This window comes from Crocodylus siamensis, chromosome 2, assembly GCF_052110815.1.
Source record: "Crocodylus siamensis isolate JL-2025a chromosome 2, ASM5211081v1, whole genome shotgun sequence".
Classification (NCBI taxonomy): domain Eukaryota; kingdom Metazoa; phylum Chordata; order Crocodylia; family Crocodylidae; genus Crocodylus; species Crocodylus siamensis.
Window position 1 is genome coordinate 127,668,606 of NC_143396.1, and position 24,418 is coordinate 127,693,023.

General features: G+C 46.5%; 1 protein-coding gene and 1 pseudogene across 2 annotated transcripts; one reads left to right on the forward strand and one right to left on the reverse strand.

The window, feature by feature from the left end:
* The first annotated feature begins 80 nt into the window (after window positions 1–80).
* LOC149870762 (sulfotransferase 1B1-like) lies at window positions 81–23,183 on the forward strand. 2 transcript variants are annotated; one of them, XM_090036806.1, is made up of 8 exons: window positions 81–2,025; window positions 5,331–5,479; window positions 7,120–7,248; window positions 7,444–7,541; window positions 14,797–14,923; window positions 16,264–16,358; window positions 19,046–19,226; window positions 20,284–23,183. In XM_090036806.1, the coding sequence occupies exons 1-8, from the start codon at window positions 1,952–1,954 to the stop codon at window positions 20,394–20,396; spliced, it is 966 nt and encodes a 321-aa protein (XP_089892932.1). In that variant the 5' UTR covers window positions 81–1,951; the 3' UTR covers window positions 20,397–23,183. The 2 variants fall into 2 exon arrangements, with proteins under 2 accessions (XP_089892932.1, XP_089892933.1); XM_090036807.1 differs by lacking the exons at window positions 81–2,025; window positions 5,331–5,479 and having other exon boundaries at window positions 7,163–7,248; window positions 7,416–7,541.
* Window positions 21,421–21,592, reverse strand: LOC149870763 (U2 spliceosomal RNA; annotated as a pseudogene).
* Window positions 23,184–24,418: the final 1,235 nt, after the last annotated feature.

The window sequence follows — 24,418 nt, forward strand, 5'->3', positions numbered from 1 at the left end:
TCTTTTGGGGCATCTCTACCTCCATTGTTGATTTAGAGGTCTGTACCATCCTGGAAAAAGCATCAATCTGTGGCTCTGGGCATCTTGAATAACTTTTAAAATATATGTGTACAGAAGTGAACAACCCCCTCAATCAAGTGATTGAGAAACCTGTTGTGATCATTGGGTTAACAAACACAGGCACACATGAATGAGAAGAATCAAACAACAAACTAACAGTGGAGCACTAAGCAAACTTCTGCATACCCTATCTCTCTTAGCTAACTAGTTAACTGAGGGACCATCTTTCAATTAACTTCCTCAGTCTCCTTAGTTAGGGAGCATATCTAACATAACTGCTATTGCTACAGGAACAATGAAGTAGCAACTGCAATAATCATGAAAGCCATCCTTTAGTTTTATTAAGTACCTAAGTACCGACGCTGGGGGTTGCGTGGGGAGGGGATGAGCTGTGGAGGATGCCCAAAGGGTGAGCATATTTGGACTATTCACATCTTGGCAAGGAGTCTAGTAGAGGAATGCCATTCCAGCAGGCCTTATCTTCCAGGCTGAGAAGACATTTCCCAACTCAGACATTTCTACTAGCTCTAGCAGTGACAGAGACAGTGCTCGAATAAGCTTATCTTGAGCCACTGACAGAAGTAGAGTCAAAGTCATCTCCTTAATGGTAACAGAGGCAGCCAGATATGATCAGCCATGGGTTTAATCCTTTATTCATGGAGAGGCATAGTGGTTAGCTGAGTTTTGCATTGGGTTTACTTTCCAGGTAAACCTAAAACATATGTAGCTCCAGGTAATGTAGGTCTGATATTGCCACGTTTAAGTATTCCATCATGAGGCTAAAGAAAAGATGCAGTGTTCTGGTTTGCCTTCCAGTTTTGAGCCTTCTCTAGGCTCACAATTTCAAATTTTCCTTTCCAACCATGACAGCCAGACAGTTTATTTTCTAATGAATGCTGAGATGAATAATATGACCCACCCACCCCAGCACCATCACTTTAATAAAAACATCAACTATCAGAAAACTTGTGGTAATGTCACAGAGCACTGTAAGACCCCCATCAGAATTACCTTGTGGCCAATATTGTTGTTTGCACTGTTCTTGTTTTGCAAGCAGTAGCAACCTGCACTTAGAAGTGTAGCCTCAGATTTTAAGGTCTTATTCTGAAGCCTTGTAAACTGTATCCAACCACATTTATCTTCTAGATCTAGGAAAAAAGCTGGGGATGAACTGGCATATTTCACACCACAGGTTTCAGGAATTCCTGCTATGCCCAAAGCAAAGCACACACCAGCTGATGCTTTGGGTTCACTAGAAGGAAAACACAGAACTAAGGGCCAGGGATAGCTGCTATGTCTTTGCCTCCAAAAGATCCTTCATTTGTCATGGATGTGCATGTCAGAAGTATGTGGAGATGTACCAGAGGCATGACCAGGAAACTTTGTGCCCTGGGCAGCAATCATGGCTACTTTTCTTGCACCCTCTCTAGGTTGACAGCCCCACTTGCCTGCCCCTAGTTAGGCTAATGAGGCGCAGATGCAGACACCCTCATCTACAAGCTGCAACTCTACCTCTGCCTCTTACTGTATTCATCACTGCCAGGGATCCCCAAAGGTGTCTGGGAGAGGTGACATGCCAGCTGGCTTTGTATCCTGGCTGGCAGTAGCACCACTAGATTCCCAGAGAGAATACATTCACTCCTTAGTCCCTGACGTGGACCAGCCTTGGAAACACAAGTGAATCTGTCTCTTGTCTCTTCCCAGCTGATCTCACTCTGAAGAACTTCAGCAAACTGAATTTGTCCCATGCCAGGTTTCAGCCCAGCTTTGCTCCACTCCCAGGCTCCTCCCTTTTGAACACACAGCTTACATAAGGCGGGGGACTTTAGTTTCCTTGGCTGGACTCCAGAGAGTTTCTAATGATATTGCTGTCTGTAGGCAACCGCCCTCTATGTCCTGTGGAAATCATGCTAGTTTGCACAGAACACTTCTTTCTTCCCAAGAGAGCAGTGCCACAGGAGAAAGGTAAAGGGGAGGATTTGACTCTGCATTGCTGCTTTCACCAGGCATTTTTTATATTAAATATTTTGTTGTAGAAAGCCTGCAATGCACAGGCTGCAGAGTTCCCCCCTCTAAAGAGTGGGGAAGGGGAGGTGGATGTACAGGGGAAGGAGATACCATGTGTCATAAGATGGGATTGTAATGTCAGAGACTTTGCTTCAGATCTTGATTTATTTTGAGTGTATAGAAGTGTCAGGGGTGAAGACTCCAAGCTGAGGTCTTTGGAAAGGGGCAAGGATTATACAAATTCTATGACAATTTATATGTGAACCCAAAACTTGAAATTGCAGATACCTTACTGATTTCTAGCCTCTCTTTCCTTTTTGTTGGCTTTCTCTACATGCTGTTTGCTCAACAACTTCTGTACTGTGATCATTTTTGAGGAGAAGCTGAACTATTTCTTATTTCCTCTTCTAAAAGGAAAATAAAGGCTGCATAGACCAAATTACATTTTCCACTTTCATCTTCCTTCCTGTGGGGATTCACAGGATTTATAGTAAGCAGATAGGAAGATACACAGCTGATGACTCAAGAGGGTTTGTTTCACGGGCAGCTGATTTGAGGCTGAGTAGGACCTGACCCCTCTAAACATACATACAAATGTTCAGGAACAATGTTTACTGTTGTTAATTTTAACTAGTAAGCTTTCTCTACTGCTTAAAGTTTGTAATGCCATTGGCTGCATGTTCATTCTGCTCATGTTGGTGACAGCCTTGCTGCACAGTTCATCGTCAGCTGGGTGAGGCATTTTATTTCTGATTACTGCTGGGTGTTGGTAAATAGACCAATGGTCACTGACTGGGTGCAGGTAACTGAGTTATATTGGCTATTTGGTTATTCTCCTTTATGCATTATGTAATGCAGTTTTTAACTCTAGAGTTCACAAAACTCAGGGAGTGAGATATTCAAAAGCACTCAGTGTTGTCCTACCTTGGGTGTACATCTTGGTACCACACCTCACTGGAGTCCTTCCTGGTCCTCCACCCCTTGATGAAGTCCTCCTTCTTCCTTGGAGTCTGCAGAAATAAGTCATTCCAAGCTGTGCATATCTAGGGTGAAAGACTGCACTCCACTGGCTGAAGTGATTCTGCTCTTGGGTTGAAGATACAGAGTGTGCCCAGTTGTATGGGAGTAGTGAGCCTAGAAAAGGTATTTTCTTTCATTTGCACTTGACGAAAGTGCCAAGAAGCAGACTGTGCAAAACAAAAGAAAAGCATATTTTAAGGAGGATGCTTATAGTAACTATTAGTGTTATTTTTCCTCTGTGACCTTAACCAAATTCAAGGCCCCAGTGAGCTGAGTTCTTTACAAATAAATTACAATCTGCAGTTACATAGAGCCCCAAAGAGATCACAATCTCAGCAGGCAAAAAAGGAGTGTGATTATACTTTTTTATTGAGAAGGGAACTGAGACACAGAGTTTTGGGGCAGAATCTTCTCATTTTAGGCACTCAAATGATAGTTGCCCAGTCACATAATGGCTATGTTTGGTGCTTATGCACAGTCTGTGTACGTGCCATGTGGATGAATAAGCTTCCATATGGTAACTGAGCGTGCAGATAAGGCTGTGCTCTAGCATGGCAGGTATATGCACATATCCTGGGCAAGTGTAAGTCATGAACTGTACCTGGCAAAGGCCCAAGACCACTGAGCTCTCCCATAGTCTAGTCCCACATCCCACACTGAGTCACCAGGGCCCACATCCAGGAGATACAGGTCCTACAACACCCATTCAATCAAGGAGGGTTTGAGTTTGCATGTCTCTGACAAGCCAGGACACTGCTCCAACCACTAGGCTACAGGCTAAGCCTTAGCTAATGCTCCTTTTGAAGCCACCCACTTGGGCAGCTCAGACAGGAAGTTATGTAAAGCCAGCAAGACACAAATAAGCAGTAAGTTGTGTGGCTTAGTGAGACAGTTTCATAGTTTCTAGGGTCGGAAGAGATCTGAGTAGATCATCTAGTCCGATCCCCTGCCATGGCAGGAAAGAGTACTGGGGTCAAATGACCCCAGCAAGGTGTACATCTAGCCTCCTCTCAAAGACCCCCAGGGTAGGAGCCAGCACCACTTCTCTTGGAAGTTGGCTCCAGATCGTAGCCGCCCTGACCGTGAAGTAGCGCTTCCTGGTATCTAATCTGAATTTACCCTCTGCCAGCTGGTGACTGTTATTTCTAGTTGCTCCTGGTAGTGCTTGGGGGAACAGGGACTTCCCCAGTGCCTGCTGGTCCCCTCTGACTAGTTTGTAAGCTGATGGCTGATGCTCAAGGATAAAAAAGGAAACCCAATAATGCAGACCCCTCTCGCTCCATTTTATCCAGGGAATATTATGTGTAACATTCAGTGCTCGGTTTCAAAGAGAGGGCTGGAGCAGGTAGTGGGTTAGGTTGAACCTGTGACCTGCTGGTTACAGCTTTGTGCTAGAAAATCAGACTCATGGAAGTTCAAGCCCTCTTTGGGTAAGAGGGACCTGGAACCTCGCCCCCTGCTTCCTGGGTTATCAGGCTAAAGTGTATGAGGGTCATTTTGCACAGTGTGTAAACTGTGCATAAATGTAAAAAATGACACTTATGTGGCTGGGTAAGTGCCATGGGTGCATAAAGTAAAAAAGGTTTCTACCCATAGTGACTTGTCCAAGGTCAAACATGTCCAAGGCACCATGGAAAACAGAATCTAGGTCTCCTGGATCCCAGCCTTATGTCTGTATCACATGGCCCTCCATCCTCTCAGTATCTATTGTGTATGCCTTTGATCATTTACACTTGACCCCTACCCGAGAAGAACATTTAATGGGCCCTGCCCCTTACAATCATTGGTTCACAAGCCCCTCTCTCCAACCTTTACAAGCAATTATCTGGCAATAAGGAGCAAGTGCCAAGACTGTATTGCCTGAAAAAGGCTGTTAGCTTTTGCTGAGGGAGGCTTGTAAAAGCCTGTACTAACAGTTGCTACACTGTATCAAAGAGGAAAGAGGGTAAGAAAGCTGAACTATGATCTCTTTCGTAAGGCACTGTGGTCTGTTAACTGGAGTTATAAAATACGGTACAGTATAAAACTGTCACTGCTGCCTCTGCTTTATATGGAGGCCCAGTCAAGGACATACGCACTTAACCAGTGACAACAGGGATGGGCCACTGACCACAATTAAAGAGACCTACTGTGCTTCCCTCCGTGTTTGGAAACACTGGCTAGGTGAACCGTTTTCTCAGCCAGTGGCTCTCCCTGCTCTTCCTCTTTCTGTTTATATTCTGTTAAACTCTTTCCCCCTGTAGGATGTCAGATGAAGAAAAGTACATTCGACAGGACTGTCCAATAGTCCATGGCATCCCAATGGTATGTGCATTTTCCTTCAACTGGGAAAGGATCGACAATTTCCAGAGCAGGCCAGAAGACATTGTGATAGCCACATACCCCAGGTCTGGTGAGTTATCGTGGTCTTAACAATTAGGGGGAAAAGCACTGTGTGAAACTGGGTTCTGGAATTGTTGACGGATCTGCTTTTGAGGCCCATCAGTTTCCCACCACACAGAAAACCAGCTCCTTTGATTCACGGCTGCTGCTAGTGTTAATGCATAAGAACTCCTCTCCAATGTGACGTAGCGCCCTCCCCACCAGTCAACCCCTGGAACCCACCCCTTTCTCTTGGAGCCTGTACCCATCTGGATTGGGCTACATCCCTTTCTTAACTAATTGCTCTGCCGCCTATAGCTTCTCAAACATGAATATCTCAAGCACTTCCCACCAAGGGAGAGTAATGGGCATTTCCCTCACACCAAGCATAAAACCAGGTTCAGGACTTTATTGGGCCATCATGGGGGCCTCTATATCATCTGCATCTGGCTGTGGTGGAGAGTCAGGTCTGAAGGCCATTATAGCACCTTCTGGTTTGTGAAGGCAGGCCTTTGGCAAAGCCTCATGCTCAGCTCAGCTCTTATCATGCTCATTTGTGTTGGTCCACCATGATTAAGCAGAGACACAGCTGGGACCTGGAGGACTGGCAATGTAGGGCCTCAGAGACCAGGGATTACAAACAAAAAAAAAAAAAATCAGAAATGGGAAGTACACACAAGAGGCCCAACAGTTTGGCAGAAGATCTCTGGAGTTAGGAAAGGATGAAGTCTTGCCTAACTCAGGCAGTTCATTTATCATTTTACTGGCAGACAAAGGCACCTCGCTTGCCTTTTTGCATATTTAAGAATGGCTACTCTCACTGTTACTTATGCAATGTAGAGCTTTCCCAACAGGGAAGGTTCACAGAGGGAAACATTTCCCAGTGTGAGTAGGGGCAGCAGAGCCGGCGTTTGAACTGCAATCCCAGGTCTGTTCTGACAAGAAGGAATTGGAAATCAAGACTTTTCCCCTTTGGCCATTGGTAGGTCGGATGGTTGTCAATTCATTCAAAATACTGGCCCAGCTTTCAAAACAAAGTATCTTGCAATGCTCTGCATGAGACAAAAGAGGTCCAGCTCTTGACAGAGAAGACAACAATCCTTGCTGCAGTAGCATTGTGGTATGCCATGGCTCTCAGAGGGAAGACAGCAAGAGTTAAAAGGCATTAAACTGGGGCCTGCCTGAGAGGATGGGCAGTATCAGAAGTCTTTTACAGGGTGGGCCTAGCGGTCAACAGAGACTGATGTACTGCATGTTACCAGGGAATATACATACTCGTAGTAAACCCCGAAGGGCAGGAACTGTGCTTTCTTCTGTGTTTTGCAAGCTCAAAAAGGAAAACAAGCCAGCCATTGTCTGACTTTAGGAAAGGCTGCCTGCAATTGCTGGGACAGGGTGTGGTCTCAGGGTGAAACCTTGCCTGCAGTAACTTTATTTGTGAATAATGGCAAAAGGTCATGTGTTGTAGCAAATTAAAGAGATTCCATCTCTGTCCAGCCTCAAGCTAGTATGAGAGAGAGCGACAGATACACAAGATCACAGCAAAGATGTGAAGCAGGGTGATTTCTGTTGGCTTGCTGGGAAATCTGTGGGCTCGGGTCTTCCTTGAGCGTTCTTGGGTAGGTAAGCCTGATATTTGTCTGAGGTTTTCCACTTGCTCTTTGCTTCCAGGCACCACATGGATGAGTGAAATTGTGGACACGATCCTGAATGATGGTGATCATGAAAAATGCAGGCAGGCTGTAATCACCAACAGAGTGCCCATGCTGGAATTTGCTCACTCTGGAAAGAGGCCAGCAGGTAAGCTGGACACTACTCTTCTGTGACTACACACAAAGCTTCACATATTTGGTACAGATGGCCTGCAGCTTAGGAGAGGAAAGATGGACTTTCTTCATAGGTCTTAGGTATTTAGGCTGCTGGGATACCCTAAAGAATATTATCTTTAGTCCTTTGCCTCTCATCAGGAGTTCTCTTTGGAAATCTGCTTCACAGGCACAGAACAACTGGCCAAGATGCCATCTCCTCGCAAAGTGAAGACCCACTTGCCAGTCCACCTCCTACCCAAGTCCTTCTGGGAGAATGGCTGCAAGGTAACCAGATGCAGTGATCCTGCCTTCTCAAGAACAGCATGATGGGGGACCACTGTGGTTCCCTGCACCATGCCTTTGCCTTCAGTGGAGTTTCCCAACCAAACCTGAGCAATGGCTTGTTCTTCTTCCCACCTCCAAGGGGCATGCACAATGGGTTACAAGGGCCACCATGTGTGTTACTGCTCTGCCCAGGTTTCAGAAGGGGAAGCAGAGAGAAAAAATGACCTGCCTGAAAGCACAGAAGGCAGTGGAAAAGCTGTCATACCAAATCCTACAACCCCAGGAACTGATACAGGAAGCTATAAGGGGAAATTCCCACTTTATATAGAAAATGCTAGGGGTTAGGGTCACAAGCCAGTGGGCTTAGGAGGACAGAACAGGTACAGTGAAATAAATATTAACATTAAGGTACATACACTTAAAAACTAGGTAACAGCCAGCACTAACACTGTGGTACATACACTCAAGGAGCCTTAAACCCTCCTACATCTCCAGAGCACTCTCTGGTCCTGCTGTCATGCTTACACCATGTAGTCACTAAGCCACGTGGGAGGTCTTTCCTTTCTCTGTGGTCTACCTAGGAATTCAGGACTGGGGCCCCCACTAGCTCTGGTTTTATGTACCCTCCAGTGTACACAGTCCTGCTCTTGCCCCCTGTACTGGTTTGTCCTTGCCATTTTCATTTTCATCAGGCCATGGACCCAACCCTACATTTCTGGATCTAGAAGTAGCCTCTGGCAGCACCCTATTGGGCCTGCATTGGTGAACGTTCGGTTATGAAGGCCCTGGAATCATCTTGGCTGTTGGCGAGCAGACCTCCCCAACTCCCTCTGTGGCCAGGTTCTCTGCTTTCTGAGCACACATAGGGTTTCATCTGATTATAGGATACTACTGATGTCTGTCTGCTGGGCCTGCTTGCTAGCTCATATAACATCTCAGAAAACTTCCTGATGACAGTGTAAGAGCCTTGAACCTTTCACCAAATTTTTGACACTGTCCCCACTCCTGGCCTGGTCTGTACCCACACCAATTCCCTCAGTTCATAAACCTTACCCTAAGGCAGGGGTAGGCAATTATTTGGGCTGGAGTGTCACTTAGGCAGGTTTGGTGAGCTGTTGCGGGCTGGGTCAGCATTGCCCCCCTGGCTCCACCACACCAGGACAGCACCCTCCACCCCTCTGCCTCACGGCCCACAACAACTCATCAAAACTCCTTAAGCCAGGGGTGGGCAATTATTTTAGCTGGACTCCATTTTCCCTCTCTCTCTCTCCCTGATCCCCAGATCACCTGATCACCACCCAGAATTGCAGTATGTCCCAATCCCCACCCCACCTACAGCTGCAGGTTGCCTTGATCCCCATCCTGCTCAGAGCTGCAGCACACCCTGATCCCTACTTCTCCCAGAGCTGCAGCATGCCCTGATCCTCACCCTGACCCAGAACCTGCTGGCTGTCTCTGCAGCTTATGCCAGCACCTGCCTGATGTGCTAGAAACAGCCCTGGGTGGGTGCTGGCATCAGCTGTGGAGAGGATGGCAGGTTCCTGGTGGGGATTGGGGCATCTGCCTGGGTCCACAGCTGACACCACTGCATTAGCCCTGGGCAGAAGCAGTCCTGCCTACTCATCCAGCATGACAGAAACAGCCCTGCCCACCAGACATCATGCAGCAGCCGTAGTTGCCTGCTGCATGGATCCCACGAGTTCATGGCTACTCCACCTGCAAGCTGGATACAATCAGTTGGTGGGCTGGATCCAGCCTGCAGGCCATATTATTCCCACCCTTGCCCTAAGGTCATAGTACTCTTTTTGTCTGTGTGTGGCTGCAGCCTGTTGTTTCTTAATAGCTTGGCTAACTGAACTTAGGTATCCCATCACCTTTATAACCTTTATACTCAGATGGGTTGTTAAATTCCTCCAATATATTTATTTCACAGATAACATCAACAGGGAGGCAGATCACCTGTCCAAACAACACCATATATGTTGTATACCCCATAGATGACTGCACACTCTTCCAGTAGGCCCTCATGACATAAGGGAGTACCTCATCCCGCATCATCTGATTGCCTTTGATCAGGGAGGACAGCATGTCAATCAGAGTATGGTTGGACTGTTCCACTAACCCATCAGATTGGGGGTGATATGGTGTTGTGTGGGTTTTGCTGATTTCCAAAAGGTCACATGGTGAAAGAGTTGAGATTCAAAATTTTTCTCTTGGCCAGTGTGGAGGAATTGAGATACACCATAGTAGCACACGAATCTCTCTCAACAAAAACCTTTGCCACAGTCTGAGCCTCCTGATCAAGGAGAGGGTACACTTCTGCCCACTTGGAAAAACAGGCAGCTACTACTAAGACATATTTGTTTCCGTGTGGAGTTATGGGTAGGAGAGCCAGAATATCCATGGCTATCCTTTCCAGGGGCTATCCAGCTTGCATGGAGACCATGGAGGCCCTGGGGTTACTCTTCATTCCTTTTCAAGGCAGACTTTGCATGACCTACACAAATCCCTGAGAGATTTTCTCTAGCCTAACTAGAAATTCTGCGACTGGACCTTGTGCAAGATTTTCTCCATGTCTAAATGACCCCACCAGTATTAAAATCATGCAGAACTTGCAAAATTGTTGGTATTTTCCTGTTCAGGTACCGCTATTCAAATACACTGGAGTCCTTGGGCTGATTTTGGAAGTTTTTGCACCAGTACTCCTTGTCTAATGCTAAACTAAGGCATTATCTAATATCACTTTAGGCATGGATGCTGCTGCCCTTTCTTAGGGAACTCCTCGCTATTGATTTTCTTCCACCTTTTTACCTTAGCAGTTTCTCAATATCAGCATTTCCTGCCAGCGTTTTGCACACTAGTCTGCCAACCCTGTCACCTCCCTTGTCCTTGGAGTTGGTTCACTCTGGGCTGTCTCTTCTTCTTATAGTAGCTGTCCCCCACCACCTCCACTTTAAGTTCAGCTTCCACTGTGGGAGACCTATGAGACAAGGGATCCGTATTCTGATGCTGCTGTCCATAGTTGAACTTGGCTAGCCTGTTGCAACCACCTAGCCAGTTGTCCTTCAAGTTATTGAAAATTGTGTAGCCACCCGAGAGAACCATGGTCTGTTCTTAATGTGATTCATCTCGCTAGGAGGAAGTGTTGAAAATGTTTGGTAAAGGTCACCACAGCGAGCAATTCCTTTCTTGTAATTGCATATTGGCATCCAGCTTTGTTTAGGGTTTGGCTTGTATATGCTATCACCTTTTCCTGACCTCCTTCAACTTGTGACAAAATAGCTCTGATGCCAACATCAATTGCATTACTGTCCGATGAGAAGGATAACTGAGGGTCAGGATATGCTAAGATAGGGGATGACATCAACCACCGTTTTAGTTCTAGAAAAGCATCTTGAAATTCCTTAGTCCAAATTAACTTTGTCATATTGGAGAGCTTATGTAATGGGTCTGCAATGGTACTGAAATGTGCCACAAATCTCCTATAATAGGCAAGACCCAAAAAGCTGCACAGTTCTTTTATGTTTTGAGGTCCTGGCCAGGTTTTAATAGCTTCCACTTTCTCTGGATTTGGCCTACCACCTCTGTGGAGATCACATATCCCAAAAAGTTCACTTCCTTTCAGAAAAGCTGACATTTGGCAGCCTTTCTGATAAAAAGGCTTCTTAGACTGGCCTCCTTCAGCTTCTTAAGCACTGTTTTCACTTTCCACAGGCACTCCTGAAAGGTTCAGCCTATCACAGTGATATCATCCAAGTACACCAGACAAGAGATCCACTGTAGATCCAAAAGTCTCTTCTTAGCGCAAAAAGTGGTCTTGGCTCTGTGCTCTGGGTACACTTTTACTTGCCAGTACCCACTGTGCAGATCAAAGGTAGAAAACGATTATCAGGGATTGGCCAGGAGGTCTAGCATGTCATCAATCCAAAGTAAGGGATAGGCATGCTTAACAGTAATGTTATTCAGTCTGTGACAATGCCCACAGACCCTCACCCCCCACACACACACTTCTTCTGCACCAACACCACAGGGGCAGCCCACAGGCTGACAGAGGGCCTGGTTGATGCCTCTTTCTTTCATCTCTTGCAGCTGTTGGTCAAACTCCTGCTGGTGATGAATGGGTGCTCTTCTAGGCCCCTCTTCGACAGGTCTGGCACTGTCAGTGTTGATCCAGTGCTTTGCCAGGCCTGTACGCCCTAGATCAGGGGTTTTCAACCTTTTAAAATAACTTTACCCCTGGCGGCTGGACATGGAGCAGTGGCAGTGCAGGGTGGTGGCTGCATGCTCCCCACCGTGCATCTGGCTGGCTGGGCAGTGCCTGTGTGGCCTGCAGAGGGGTGCTCCTGGGAGGTGCTCCTCCTGGCTGTGCTCCTGGGAGGTGGCAGTGCTCCATCCCCGCCTGCCTGTGCGTACCCCCTAGGGCTTTACCAAGTACCCCCAGTTGACAACCCCTGCCCTAGATCATGGTCTCCTAGGTTGAGTATATCTGCATACTCCAGTAGGACTTCCTGCACTGCCCTCATTTGCTCAGTTTCCAGGTCACAGAGACTCAACTCGAACTTGTCTTCCAATTTTCCTGCAGCCCACTGGAGGTTATCACCTGGTTCTCCAAGATGATAGTTCTTGTCTGTACTCAGTACCTTTATAGCAGCCAACTTCTCTGCCCCAGAGTCTGCCTGCCACCCCCGTATCAAACATCCCAATTGCAGTGCCTTGATATGTGACTTGAGGCTTTCTCAATATGTTGGCAACATGCACTGGGATTTCACCGTTGTGGCTCTTACCCATTGCCATTCCCATTAGGAATCCTGATCCCCCATTGAGCTTAGGTTTACATAAGGTCTCCTCTTCTTCACAACACCATCTCTTCAGTTTGCCAGTGATCATCATCTCACTTAGAGGAAGTATTGTTAGATTCTTCTTCACTATCACTTCACATACTTCTGTTTGGCCATCTGTGGCGTACAGGAGGAAACACTTTCCCAGAAAGGAACAAAATCAATCTGCAAAATTCATAGTGACATGAAATATTTTTAGGAAGTTGGTGCCTAACAAGGCATCTTGATTGGCATCCTTTGCTATGAGGAATTTACATGGCAGCTTCAGGCCTTGGAAGTCAACATCAGCACTCCAGTCTCTCAGAATAGGGAGCACTTTTCCATTGCCTGTTTTGACCACTAGTTCGCAAGGTTGAAGACTCTCTGTCTCTGCTGTAGTTTGCTCCCATACCTGGCTATGTACAGTGGATACCTGGGCAGCTGAATCTAGAAGGAATTGGCAAGAATCCTCTCCTAGCTTCCCTTCTAGGTAGTATCCCAATCTCATGATACCAATAACTACCAACTCATCCGGTGAGTCTCTGTATTTACAAGCAGTGGATAGGCCCCTCTCCACTGCCCATCTTAGTTTCCATGTCCAGAATGCCACCTTCTCTCTGGACATTCCCTCTGGAAGCGAACACGGATGCCATAGTGCCAGCATCCACCAGCAGCCTCCTGATGACACCTCAGCCACTGTGGTCCTGGGGGGGCATTTACTGGCACGTCTGATTTGGGACTGGGTCTCCATACTCTTCTTGAGTTTGTCCAGTTTGCTCTGGATTTCCTTCAATGTCTCCATCATTGTTTGCAAGGCTAATGGTTCTGGTTTTGGAATGGGTTACTGCTGACTTCTTGGCATACACATGTACGCTTGCTTTGGTGTCCTGGGTACCTAGAGCCCCCAGCTTTTTTACCAGTTCGATCTCAGTGGCTAGCTTTATAGCCTTGTCCAGAAGCTGGTGCTTTCCCAGCCAAAGTTGAGCCTGTGCCTCCCCACTGAAGGCACTGCTAACAAAATGGTCACAGGCCAGCGTACCTTCTCCTCTGGGCTGACTTATGGGAAGCCCAACATGGCTAATCATCTTAGGGCCATGCCAAACTCTTAAGCTGACTCTGTTGCTATATTCTTATGATTAAGGAAAGTGGCAAGGTCTCAGACAGGATCTGCGCCTGGTTGCAAAGCATTCCTGAGGGCTCTTACCAGGTGCTGGTAATCCCGCTTGGCTTCACAGCAGAGCCCATGGTAAACCTCCCTGGCCCTCCCTATGAGTAAAATGCTCAATAATTTTTGTTTGGTGGCCCTGTCCCACCCATTTAACTTAGCTGCCATTTCAAGCTTTTCAAACCAGTCATCCCATTCTTGTTCCACACTAAAGCATGCTGGATTGAATATTGACATCAAGGCATTAGGTGGGAGAGGGGTGGGTGTTTCCCTCCTCTGGGGTACTTATCACCTCAGATCCAATACCCACACAACAAAATCTATACACTCCTGCAGCAGTTTGCTTTTTGCATAATAGCCTGTGAACACAATTGCACCTATGAATTGTACCAACCCTGCAACCCCAGGAACTTGCACAGGAAGCCAAAAAGAGAAGTTCCCATTCTTATATAAAAATGCTAGAGGTTAGGGTCACAAGCCAATCAGCTAAGGAGACAGGAACTGGTACAGGTAAATAAACATTAACATTAAGGTACATACATTTAGGAACTAGGTAACAGGTAGTGAGCACTAACACCACCATGGTAGATATACTCAAAAAATCTCCCAGACCTCCAGATGTGCTCCAAACCAGCCTCTGGCACCAAAGCGCTCAACTGCCATTTGCACATGCTTCCATGTCCCTGGTCCCACTGCTATAGTCTGCAGTTCCACCTCTGCCAGTACTCCTGGATCTCCAGCCATGTGTTTCCATCTGCTGCTGTATCCTGTGCTCTGCCACTGCTTCCCACACTCTGCCACTGTTTCCTGCTTCCTCTCCCTTTGTCTTCCTGACCCCATTGTCTCTGGGGGTTGCAATCTACTGTAGTCAGCCGAATTCTGCAAAACTGTTCCCTTTGGGGACTCCTGGGATTTGCAGTCCAAATCCAGTCGGGAAGGCTGCTCCCTCTGCTGTCACACTTTCAAATTACAGACGTTTCATTCAGTTCACACAGTATCAAATGCTATGATGAGTCAGGATTAGCTGCTTCCAGTTGTCTGCCCACTCCTTAACAATCTGGTCTTCTACCCTCAGTTTATGGTGTCCGGGGCACTCAAATGCTTGACAGTTTTCACTGCGGCCGTGAGCCACAGATGGCATCCCTGGCAGTAGGACTGGGATTTTGAATGGACTCTATGGGAGCTAGGTGCCAGGGACTCCTTTGATAATCCAATTCCAGAGCTACTGAAGGTCATGGAGGCAACACTGATTCTTCTCCTCTCCCTGCCCCAGGTGATCTATGTCGCCCGGAATGCCAAGGATGTAGCTGTCTCCTTTTACCACTTTGACCTGATGAACAAATTGGAGCCAGACCCGGGGACTTGGGAGGAATACTTTGAGAAATACATGGCGGGCAGAGGTGAGTGTAGTGTCTGTTGCAAATTTGTCCCCCTGGGGCATTAGCAGTATATCTATCTATCTCTAGATAGAGAAATAGATACAGATATCTATATCTATCTATCTAAATAGATTGATAGATATAGATATCTATATCTATATAGATAGATAGATATAAACTTGCTAGTCTGAGAGGATGCCTTTAACTTCCAAAGACGTACAAAATATATTTAAAGGACCCAGCATGAATATTCATATCAAGAGGGAGAAATTGTGTGTGAAGACTTTTCACTATATATAGATAATATATTCTATATATAGGAAAAAGTCTTCACACACAATTTCTCCCTCTTGATATGAATATTCATGCTGGGTCCTTTAAATATATTCTGTATGTCTTTGGAAGTTCAGGCCATCCTCTCAGACTAGTAATTTAGTAGTCTCCATCCAATCGCTGCTCCTCTTCACAACAGGATTCTCATACATAAGAATCTGCACATCAGGGGATCCACTGGCTCAGATGTTCCTTGAGTATAACCTAAGGGCCGAGATTCAGCCCTTATCTGATCTGACTTGATTGGAGCTATGTTGATTTATACCAGCTGAGAATCTGACCCATTTGATTTCAGTGCAGCTTTCCTGATTTGTCTTACCTGGAATTCTGCCCTATTGACTACCAGGGAGGGATGCCAGTCTACACCAGCTGAGGATTTAACTCAGAGACTTTTATAAAAGTTATGCTATACAGCAAGTGGGGACCTTGCCAATTAACTTCAAAGAGGCTAACCCAGTTTACACCAGCTGGGGATCTGACCCTAAATTGTATCCATTCAGTATTTAGTTGCTATCCAGTTTCTGTTCCAGTCATGGAAGAATAGATAAGGATTTTAACCTGACACTCGGCGCATCTACACGAGATGATGACTTCACAGTACCTGAATAATACTGCGCAGTAGCACATCACAGCACAGACAGTGCTAATATGCTACTGTGCAGGATTATTAGGCTACTACACAGTAGCGTCACTTAAAAGATGTTTGCTGTTGCTACTCCGCAGTAACTCCAGTTACTGCATATTTGTTTAGTACTTGCTAATACAAGTATTAAATAACTGCGCAGTAACCACTGTGCAGTAACGTCTCATGTAGATGCATCCACTGGAACCAGAAAAACAAAGCACTTAGCCCAATGTACAAATGAGCAGAACTGGTGGTTTGTGTGCAGACACCTGTTTTCCATTTAGTTTCAGATATATGTGCACACCATGAACTCCAACAGTTATACCAGTGCAGACTGTGGCCCCTTGTTATCCAATATGCTCTGCCTCTGATGGTATTTGCATACCTCTTTCTCTAAATATAGTTGCTTATGGTTCCTGGTATGACCATGTGAAAGGCTGGTGGGAGAAAAGGCAGGACCACCCTATTCTCTACGTGTTCTATGAGGATATGAAAGAGGTGAGTGGGCAACAAGACCCTTCTGAAGAGCAGTCTGCCTGCCATCCTGGGAAAACCTGTCTGTGGGTATATTCAAGTACATTATCAATACATGAGACGCACAAACAACATTTAAACACTTTGGCTCGTATGAAAGTGTGAGAGTCGTGCTTACTCTCCCCCATGCAGAAGAGTGTCTAAGGAAACAAGTATGATGGGCTTCTGTAGAGCACGCAGAGAGAGGAAGGAAGTGATCTTGGAAGAAAGTGTGAGTAGGCACATGTTCTTTAACTTGAGTACTTATGTGGCTCCCTTACCATGCAACTGCAAGTATATTTATTCTTATAACATGATTGTGACCAAAGAACCTAAGTAGGCTGAGCTGTGGCCTACCGTTCTTGTAGGGAACACCATGGGTGGCCTAGTGCGAGCATGCTTGGCTGTTAATGCCTGCTGTCAATAGTTTCCTAAGCAGGATAGCTAGATGCCTTTTTCACTCAGGGAAAGATAAGAATCTGGGTCTGATCGGTTCACATTGACATTATGTTTTATTTAATTGGGTGAGGTTAGTTTCCTGGTTTATATTATAGCTTTATGACATTTTTGTTGTGAGTATGGCTGGCTGTGCCTGAGAAGAAAGAGTGAGCCTCTGAGAGAGCTGGGGAGAGAAAGAGCAGTTCCAGAAAGGACAGAGTGGAGTCCTAGGAAATGCAGTTGTACAATAGAGAGGCCTGAAGCTGAGCAGCCCGCTGTGCCATTGGGGATGTTGGCACTCTGTTCCCCCTCCTCCCTCCTGGCAGCTGACCAGAAAGAAAGATCTGAAGAGGTCTCTGCTTGCTGGGGGTGGAGGGTAGCATGCTACAGATTGCTGAGGAAGCCAGGTAGGGAAAAGGCAGGGTCTCAAAGCTAGAAACTTGCACTTTTGCAGCCACACCAGGGCTGTCTTCAGGGTGTCCTTTTGGAAAGAGAGACCGAATAAGTCTTCTTCTTGGAGAGTCCTGAGGCAAAGCTTCTCCTGAAGGGTGCATGATCTGTGATAGTGACATAGATAACCATTCAAATCATAGAAAAGTAGGGCTAGAAGGAACTTCTGGAGGTCATCTGGTCCAGTCCCCTGCTCAAAGCATGATCATCCCCATTCACCGTCCCATACAAGTCCTTGTCTAACTTATTCTAAAATGAGTCCTGCTGCACAAGCTGTATTGCCCAAGGACATCAAAAGGACCCTAAGCTACCACTAGTAAAGCAGGGGGATGAGGACTGGCAGTGTCCTGTTGATGAACAGGTTGAGAAAATGCAGTACACCATTTAGATACGGAAAACTGAGGCAATGAGAGAATCAGGTTGGCCAAGAAACTTGTAGCTGGACAAGGAACTAAGCTCAAGTGTCCTAGTCTCAGGCTGGTGCCCAAAACACTGGACCTTCCTGGCTCCTCAATTCCTCATGCTCATGTTAGAGAACAGGCTTGCGGGACCGTGTTCTTTATAGGGTACCAAGATACAGTTTCTTTTTTAGGGGAATATCTTTCAACATACAAAAAATGGTGTCCTTTTTTTCAAATTAGGAAGAGGGGGAAGTTGGGACATATTTGGTTAAAGAAAAGGGAAATAGTTGAGATGTGCCACAACATTTATTTTCAATTATATCCCTTGATGGGGTTGTGAAACAGCTGTTGTTTTTGTGTTCCTCATTTTCACTCTAATTTCTGCTTTTACCTGAGAGAGGAATTGGGACTACTGAAATAATCTAGGAAAAGAAAGGTGGACAGTATTGCCACTCCAGTAGAAACCAAACACAGAAGTGGTTAGACACGTTAGTCTGAAGTCCACAGAAGGTACAGTGGAGTGGCAACTTAAAGACTAACTGGTTCAGAGAGTCAAGAACTTTTGTAGATGACAATCTATTTTCTCATATGTTGATAAAGTAGGTTGTTGCCTGTGAAAGTTCATGCCTTTCTGAACCACTTAGTATGGGTAATGTTGGAAATATCATGATAACCTGATCTTGGTATGGATATTTGGGGAAGAGATTTGGCAGAGTTGTACCAAAAGCTCCCCAGTAAAAGGAATCCTGATTAGTGTCAAGTTGTGAAGTTCCAGTAAAGTTTATATGACATACAGACAGCAGAGTTGAAGAGTAAAAGCCAGATTCTCAACTGACATAAATCAACACACCTCTCTTGGTATAGACAAGGCAGTTGCATTACCTTATACAAACTGAGGACTGGACCCCTAAATTCCCCTTCTGCACCACTGTAGTAGTTAGCAAGTTACAGTATTATAGAGTTAGGCACCAGGATTAGTGTCTCTCTCTCCCAACATTGCAAAACAAACCAAGCAGAAACAGAAAACTACCATAGCAAACATTGTTGAGGGGCAAAGTACTCAAAAAAGAGTTAGAAAATATCAAGATTAAGGCTGTCTGTGGAGTATGCTAATGATAGAGAAGGCGATAAAGAAAGGTTTTCATGATCCACTGGATGTCTTTTCTCTGCTTAGTATAAGGCTAAGTTGGGTTGAGAGGTTGCTCAGATATATTTTTGGAGGGCTGAACAACTGGTTTAGAATTCATATAACATTTCAGGTTGTTGACACCCTGTAAAAGTTTTAGGCTCCCTTTCCTTTGGTGTCACTGATCGTGTGAGTAGGTGAGCAGTAGGGTCCCACCACACCCCATCTGGATGAAGCACTTGCCTGTCTCTCTTTAGGACCCAAAGCGTGAAATTCGGAAGGTGATGCAGTTCCTGGGGAAAAACCTGACAGAGGAGGTTCTGGACAGGATTGTCTATCACACGTCATTTGACATAATGAAGGAGAATCCCACCACCAATTATAGGACGATCCCAGATTCCCTGATGGACCACAGCATCTCCGCTTTCATGCGCAAGGGTAAGCATAGGTGTGAGCATAACCACACATTATTTTTCTCTTTAGTTGTCATAAAAAGATGTTTCCCCACCCAGTTTCCCTTCTACATTGCCTTGAAAGGCAGCTCTTTCTTTCTCCCCCGCCATTAAATAGTTAATGAATAAAGTGTACCAATAGTATTGAGAGTAGAGAGCTGAAATGAGGCCCCCTACCTCCAAGGGGAGTACCTGTCTCCTCATCACACTACAGAGTAAGGATCCCATGTTTTTTCTCTTTCTAGTTCTACAATTTTTGCATACTTTTCCACTCAGTGGTTAAGCTTCAGTAGGAGATCAGAAAGAACAGAACAGTCCAGTAGTTGAGAGCACTTTCTTGGGAAGAGGGAAATATGAGTACAACCTCCCAGTGGTTAACACGAGCCTAGAAGCCAAGGTTCCTATTTCAAGGATAGAAGGCTATATCCATAGGCTACTGGCTACACTTACGTGGACTGGCGTTTGTCAGTTGTTCTGTCTGGTTTTTCTGTGTCTAAGGAACTGGGGACTTAAGGGTCTTTCTGAGTATCCATGAATGGAATGACATTCCAGCAGAGCTCAGGTGGAGGTAGAGGTCTAAAGAACACAGCTATCTAGCTTAGTACTGCTGGGGCAGCTGCAGGCTGCAGTTGAATCACGCTTAGTGACTTGGGATACAGAAGGCCCACATAAGTGACACTTAGACACCTTAACAGGTGGAATGGGACCTGCACCCTCTTACTGTGACTAGTAAGAGTGGGTGGTAATCAGTACCTCATTGAACTGGGCCTGTACTGTATCTAATTAGTACTCCATATAATGAACTAGAGTTCTTACCCTGGTATATGGAATATGTGTCCATTCAATGGCCCTAAAGATAAATTTCCCTCTCAGCTATACATGTATAAATCTGTTGGCTCTTCATGGAAGAGTGTCACCGAGGGCAGAACGAAGCCCCTTCCCACTCAGCGAGGTTCTGCTTTATTGCAGTTTGGTCTGACAAATGACCCCTTTGGCTCATGTGGGCCTCTGCTCTTTCCTTCATTGTCTTTTTCTCATCTCAGGGATTGCTGGTGACTGGAAGAATCACTTCACTGTGGCCCAGAATGAGAGATTCAATGCAGACTATGAAAGGAAGATGGCTGGGACCACCCTGCGGTTCCGAATAGAGGTCTGATGTACCTGGAGTCTCCGTGTCATGGTGCGAATCCAAGCCAGATTTCTGTGCGGCTTCCAGTGACAGCAACTTTTCTTTTTCCTCCTCTTTCCTTGAAAAACCAGAGGTCAGCCCCCAGGAAATGTCTCTGTCCCAGTGGCAGGCAGCAATATGTTGCAACTCTGGGAAGAGTCTGGGGTTCCTTTTATTAAGTCCTGAGTAGCAGAAAGTCTCACTGCCTAGTTCGCTGCCATACAAATACACCCAATTTTACCTCACCCCTTGTTGAATGCTGAACTGCATCCTAACCAGTCTCACTGTGGGCATGGACCTAGGTTTGGGTGTGATAATGAATCACTGGGGCACATGTGGCTGCCCTCCTCACCCCTACTGTTTATTCTGCCAATCACCCACTTGGTCCTTCTTTACAGTTCCTGCTACAGAGTGGGTGCATCTATACACATAATTGATGTGATTTAGGCTGACTGCACAGTCCTGGGAGGGCACCTACACGTTCACCATGTTGGGAGCAGATTTGCTTTTTATGGCTAGGGACAGAAGTTACACATAAACCAGTTTTAGTGATCAGAAACTGGTTTAAACCTGTAACAGAACAGAAGGTCAGTGCACTTAAACCGCTTTCAAAATGACCAAAACTGGTTTACAATAAACCTGGTTGGATGTAGTATTAGACTTCACTGACTTAGCTTAAATCAGTTTATGGAACTTGCATCCCAGATCCCCTCCCAGTTCAAGTTAACTCATGGTTCCCCAGCATCCCATAATGCTTTGCAGCCCTGGGATGGGCTGCCTGCTCCAACAAGCAGGGTCTGCCCCACCCCTCTGCTCCCTAGCCAGAGCAATGTCACTCTGGGTGGCTAAGGAGGAAGTGGGGGGAAAAAACCCTCACCCCTCTGGCCAAGCATCAGACCCCCAGACAGCTGCCAGCCTGGGGAAGGGAGGGGGGGTACAAACCAGGAGTCCAGAGCTGGGAGGCATGCCCCCTTTTCAGACTCCAGGGAGACTTTTTTTTTTTTCTTTCCTGTTTTTTTGCACCGGTCCTGGAAGCACTGCAATACCAAGTCAATGCATGGAGTGGATGGAGCACGCTCCGGTTCCACCACCCAATACCAAAAAGAATCTGCTCAATATAGACCTCCTATGGAGGACATATCAGAGACAATTACCCTGGGAAACCACCTGATTGATCATGGTGTCTCCCCTGCACCAGCGTTTGGCTCTGACCCGGGAGCTGGGAGCTGGGCTGAAGTCCTTTTGCCACGTCCCCTCCTCAGGCTCTGGGCCAGCTCAGGGTGGGGGAGAGGGGGCAGAAGCCTACAGCAAGGCTTGGCTCCACCCTCCATGCTCCCCTCTCAGCTGGTCCAGAGGTTGAGAAGGGGATATGGGAAGGGGGCTCCAGCCTGGCTTTAGGGTCTGAAGGGCAGCCCTGAGGCTGAGGAGGGGGTATGGCTCCTGGCTCTGGGGGCAGAGCCAAGCCCAGGTCCAGACTTTCCTCCCCCGTGGCCTCAGCTGGTAGGAAAGCGTAGATAGATTCCAGTCCCGCTCCCAGCTGGCTGGGGGAGGCCGCCCAGAGTAAAGCCCCCAGTTTTAGCTCCCTTCTCCCCCCAGGCTGTTCCTGGCTGGGAATCCAGTGCCAGACAGGGCAGGTGGGTGCCCCCCCTCCTCTCGCTCAGCCAGCCAGGAGGGGGCATGGCTTGGGAAATCAGAGGGCTCCAGCTCTCTGCAGTGGCTGGCAGCTGGGAGGTGTGCTCTGCTATTAGTAAGGGCCACTGCAGGGGTCTGGCTGCCTTTCCTGTTTGAAAAGTGAACATGAGTTCACTTGCTTATCAGTTCAGTCTCGGCAATTTAGAAAAATCAGCAAAGATTTTGAACCAATTCAGCCTCGGGCTTTTTGACTGTTTGTACTTAGCCTATAGAATTAGGCAGATCCCGGTCTGCTCCTGCTCTGTTCTGCCTCCTTACAACAGATAGAGGGATTTGCAGATTCCTGATACAGCTACTCAGGTGCCAGGGGGCTCCCAGTGGTGCAGGCTCAGCCTGGCAGGGAGCTCCCAGGGGACAATCTTAGCTTGTGGCTAGTGGGCTGTGGGCACTCCTGATCCTCCCCGCTGGCAGTAGCGGATAGGGCACCGGATAGAGCACCGTGTCCGTGAGGTGATCGCAGAACACCTCCTACCCCAGCCCCTGTAGTAGGGCACCTGATTGGCTGCCCACACACCTTAGACACAGAGTGCATCTTCAAGACCGTGTGCACATGCACATCAGCTTAGTTTGATGCACATTAAAGCATGACAAAAAACTGTGTGCTTTCGCTAATGTTAATCAGATTAGGCTAAGGAGCCTTTTTCTAGTACCTAACAATGGAGGTACTAAATTTAATGCGTATTAGCAAAAGCACATGAATGAATATGTAGACATGCCCACTGTGCAATAGATTAATCTACTATGCAGTAAGGTGTCTTGTATAGACGCACCCAGTGTGTCTACACTGTAAAATGAAGGTCTAATTGTAACATGGGCTATCTTAATTTGGTCAGTACGGGTAAGGACAGCAACAGAAACACAGCAATGCAGGATTTAATACCTGCTACAGCCAGAATCACTGCAAGGTTTGTACTCTGGTTGCTACTGTGCCAGTGCCACAGCATTTCTCCTGCTGTTACTTGTGCCAGCTAGCACATGCTACAACCAGGTAATACATGCTCCTTTTGGTGTTTAGATGTAGGTCTAGATTTTTTCCATAACAGCAGCTAAAAAGGATGAACAAATAAAGAGGCGTTCACAAAAGAGCTGTGTATAGAAGTGTGTTGTCATTACTGGGAAGAAAGTCAAGATTCGCTGAAGAACCACACCCCAGTGAGGTGAAGTCAAGCACTTGCTCAATGAGATATTGTGCAGGGGCATGGTGAGGATCATTGGGCAGGAAGGAGTTGCTGGGGAGATTCTCTTATTTAGAAGGAAAAATAATCGTATCACTACCTCAGACTAGTGGGAGCAGGCCCCGCTGACCAGCCAGCACACATCTCTTTACCTGAACTCTAATCTGTCTGTCAGGCTGATATCTAATAATGCAGCACTTGAAATCATATCCCCCTGATTTTCCCTTTGGGGTCAGGGAGGCCATGAAATTCAAATAAGGAGTGGGAGCTTGCAGGGGAGAGGGGACTGAGATAATGCCAGGTGAAGAACCATATGTGTGGAGCAATGGAGAAGTTGCAGCTTGTACCTAGTGGTCAATGTACCTGTCTGTCCAATGGCTCTGGCTGTCCTGGGTGTCAAACTGTAGCTGGCCGCCTAAGACATTTTGAAGCTTGGGATCACCATACCTTCCCTCCTCCCCCAGGGGGTTGGCTTCTTCCTCACTAGGGATCTTGGAGGTTCTGTGAGTTGTCCATCAAGGGGCCCATAATCGTGACTAGGGTAGCAACGAGGTCCCTGCCAAGGTGCTCTGGAACTCCTCCACAAAGGGACATGTTGGATGCATAAAGCGGTTCATTTCTCTGGAGGCCACAAAAATCACAGACACACTCATTAGATGGCACAAAAGGTGTATTTGCAAATAGGGTCAGAGCAGAGTCAAAAACTCAGATTACTCTGAACCCACCAAAGAATTTTGCAGGGTGCATTTATCTTTTCCCTCCTGGGCACGTGTGCAGAAACAGGAACTCTTACAGCTCACTTCCGTTTCATACAAGCATACATGTGGTTACATCACTACATACATCGCATGTATAGTATAATTAACTACTTAAGTATGCAGGGCGGAGAGGTAAATATGCATCAGCTAATTAAGCATGCTCAGAGACTACTATAGGTCACCAAGAGTTCAAACCCCCCCCTTTCAAGGACACAGTCAGTTGAATTCCAGCTTCTGTAATCTGTATGAGAAAGGCTAGGGAGAAGCTGGGGGAGAGTCTGCGATTTAGCATAAGAAAAGCTGTGGCAAGGCTGGGAAAGGAAAAAAGTCCTTGGCAGTGTTTCTTTCTTATCGGGTGCAAGATGCAAGCTGTGCATTTCTAACG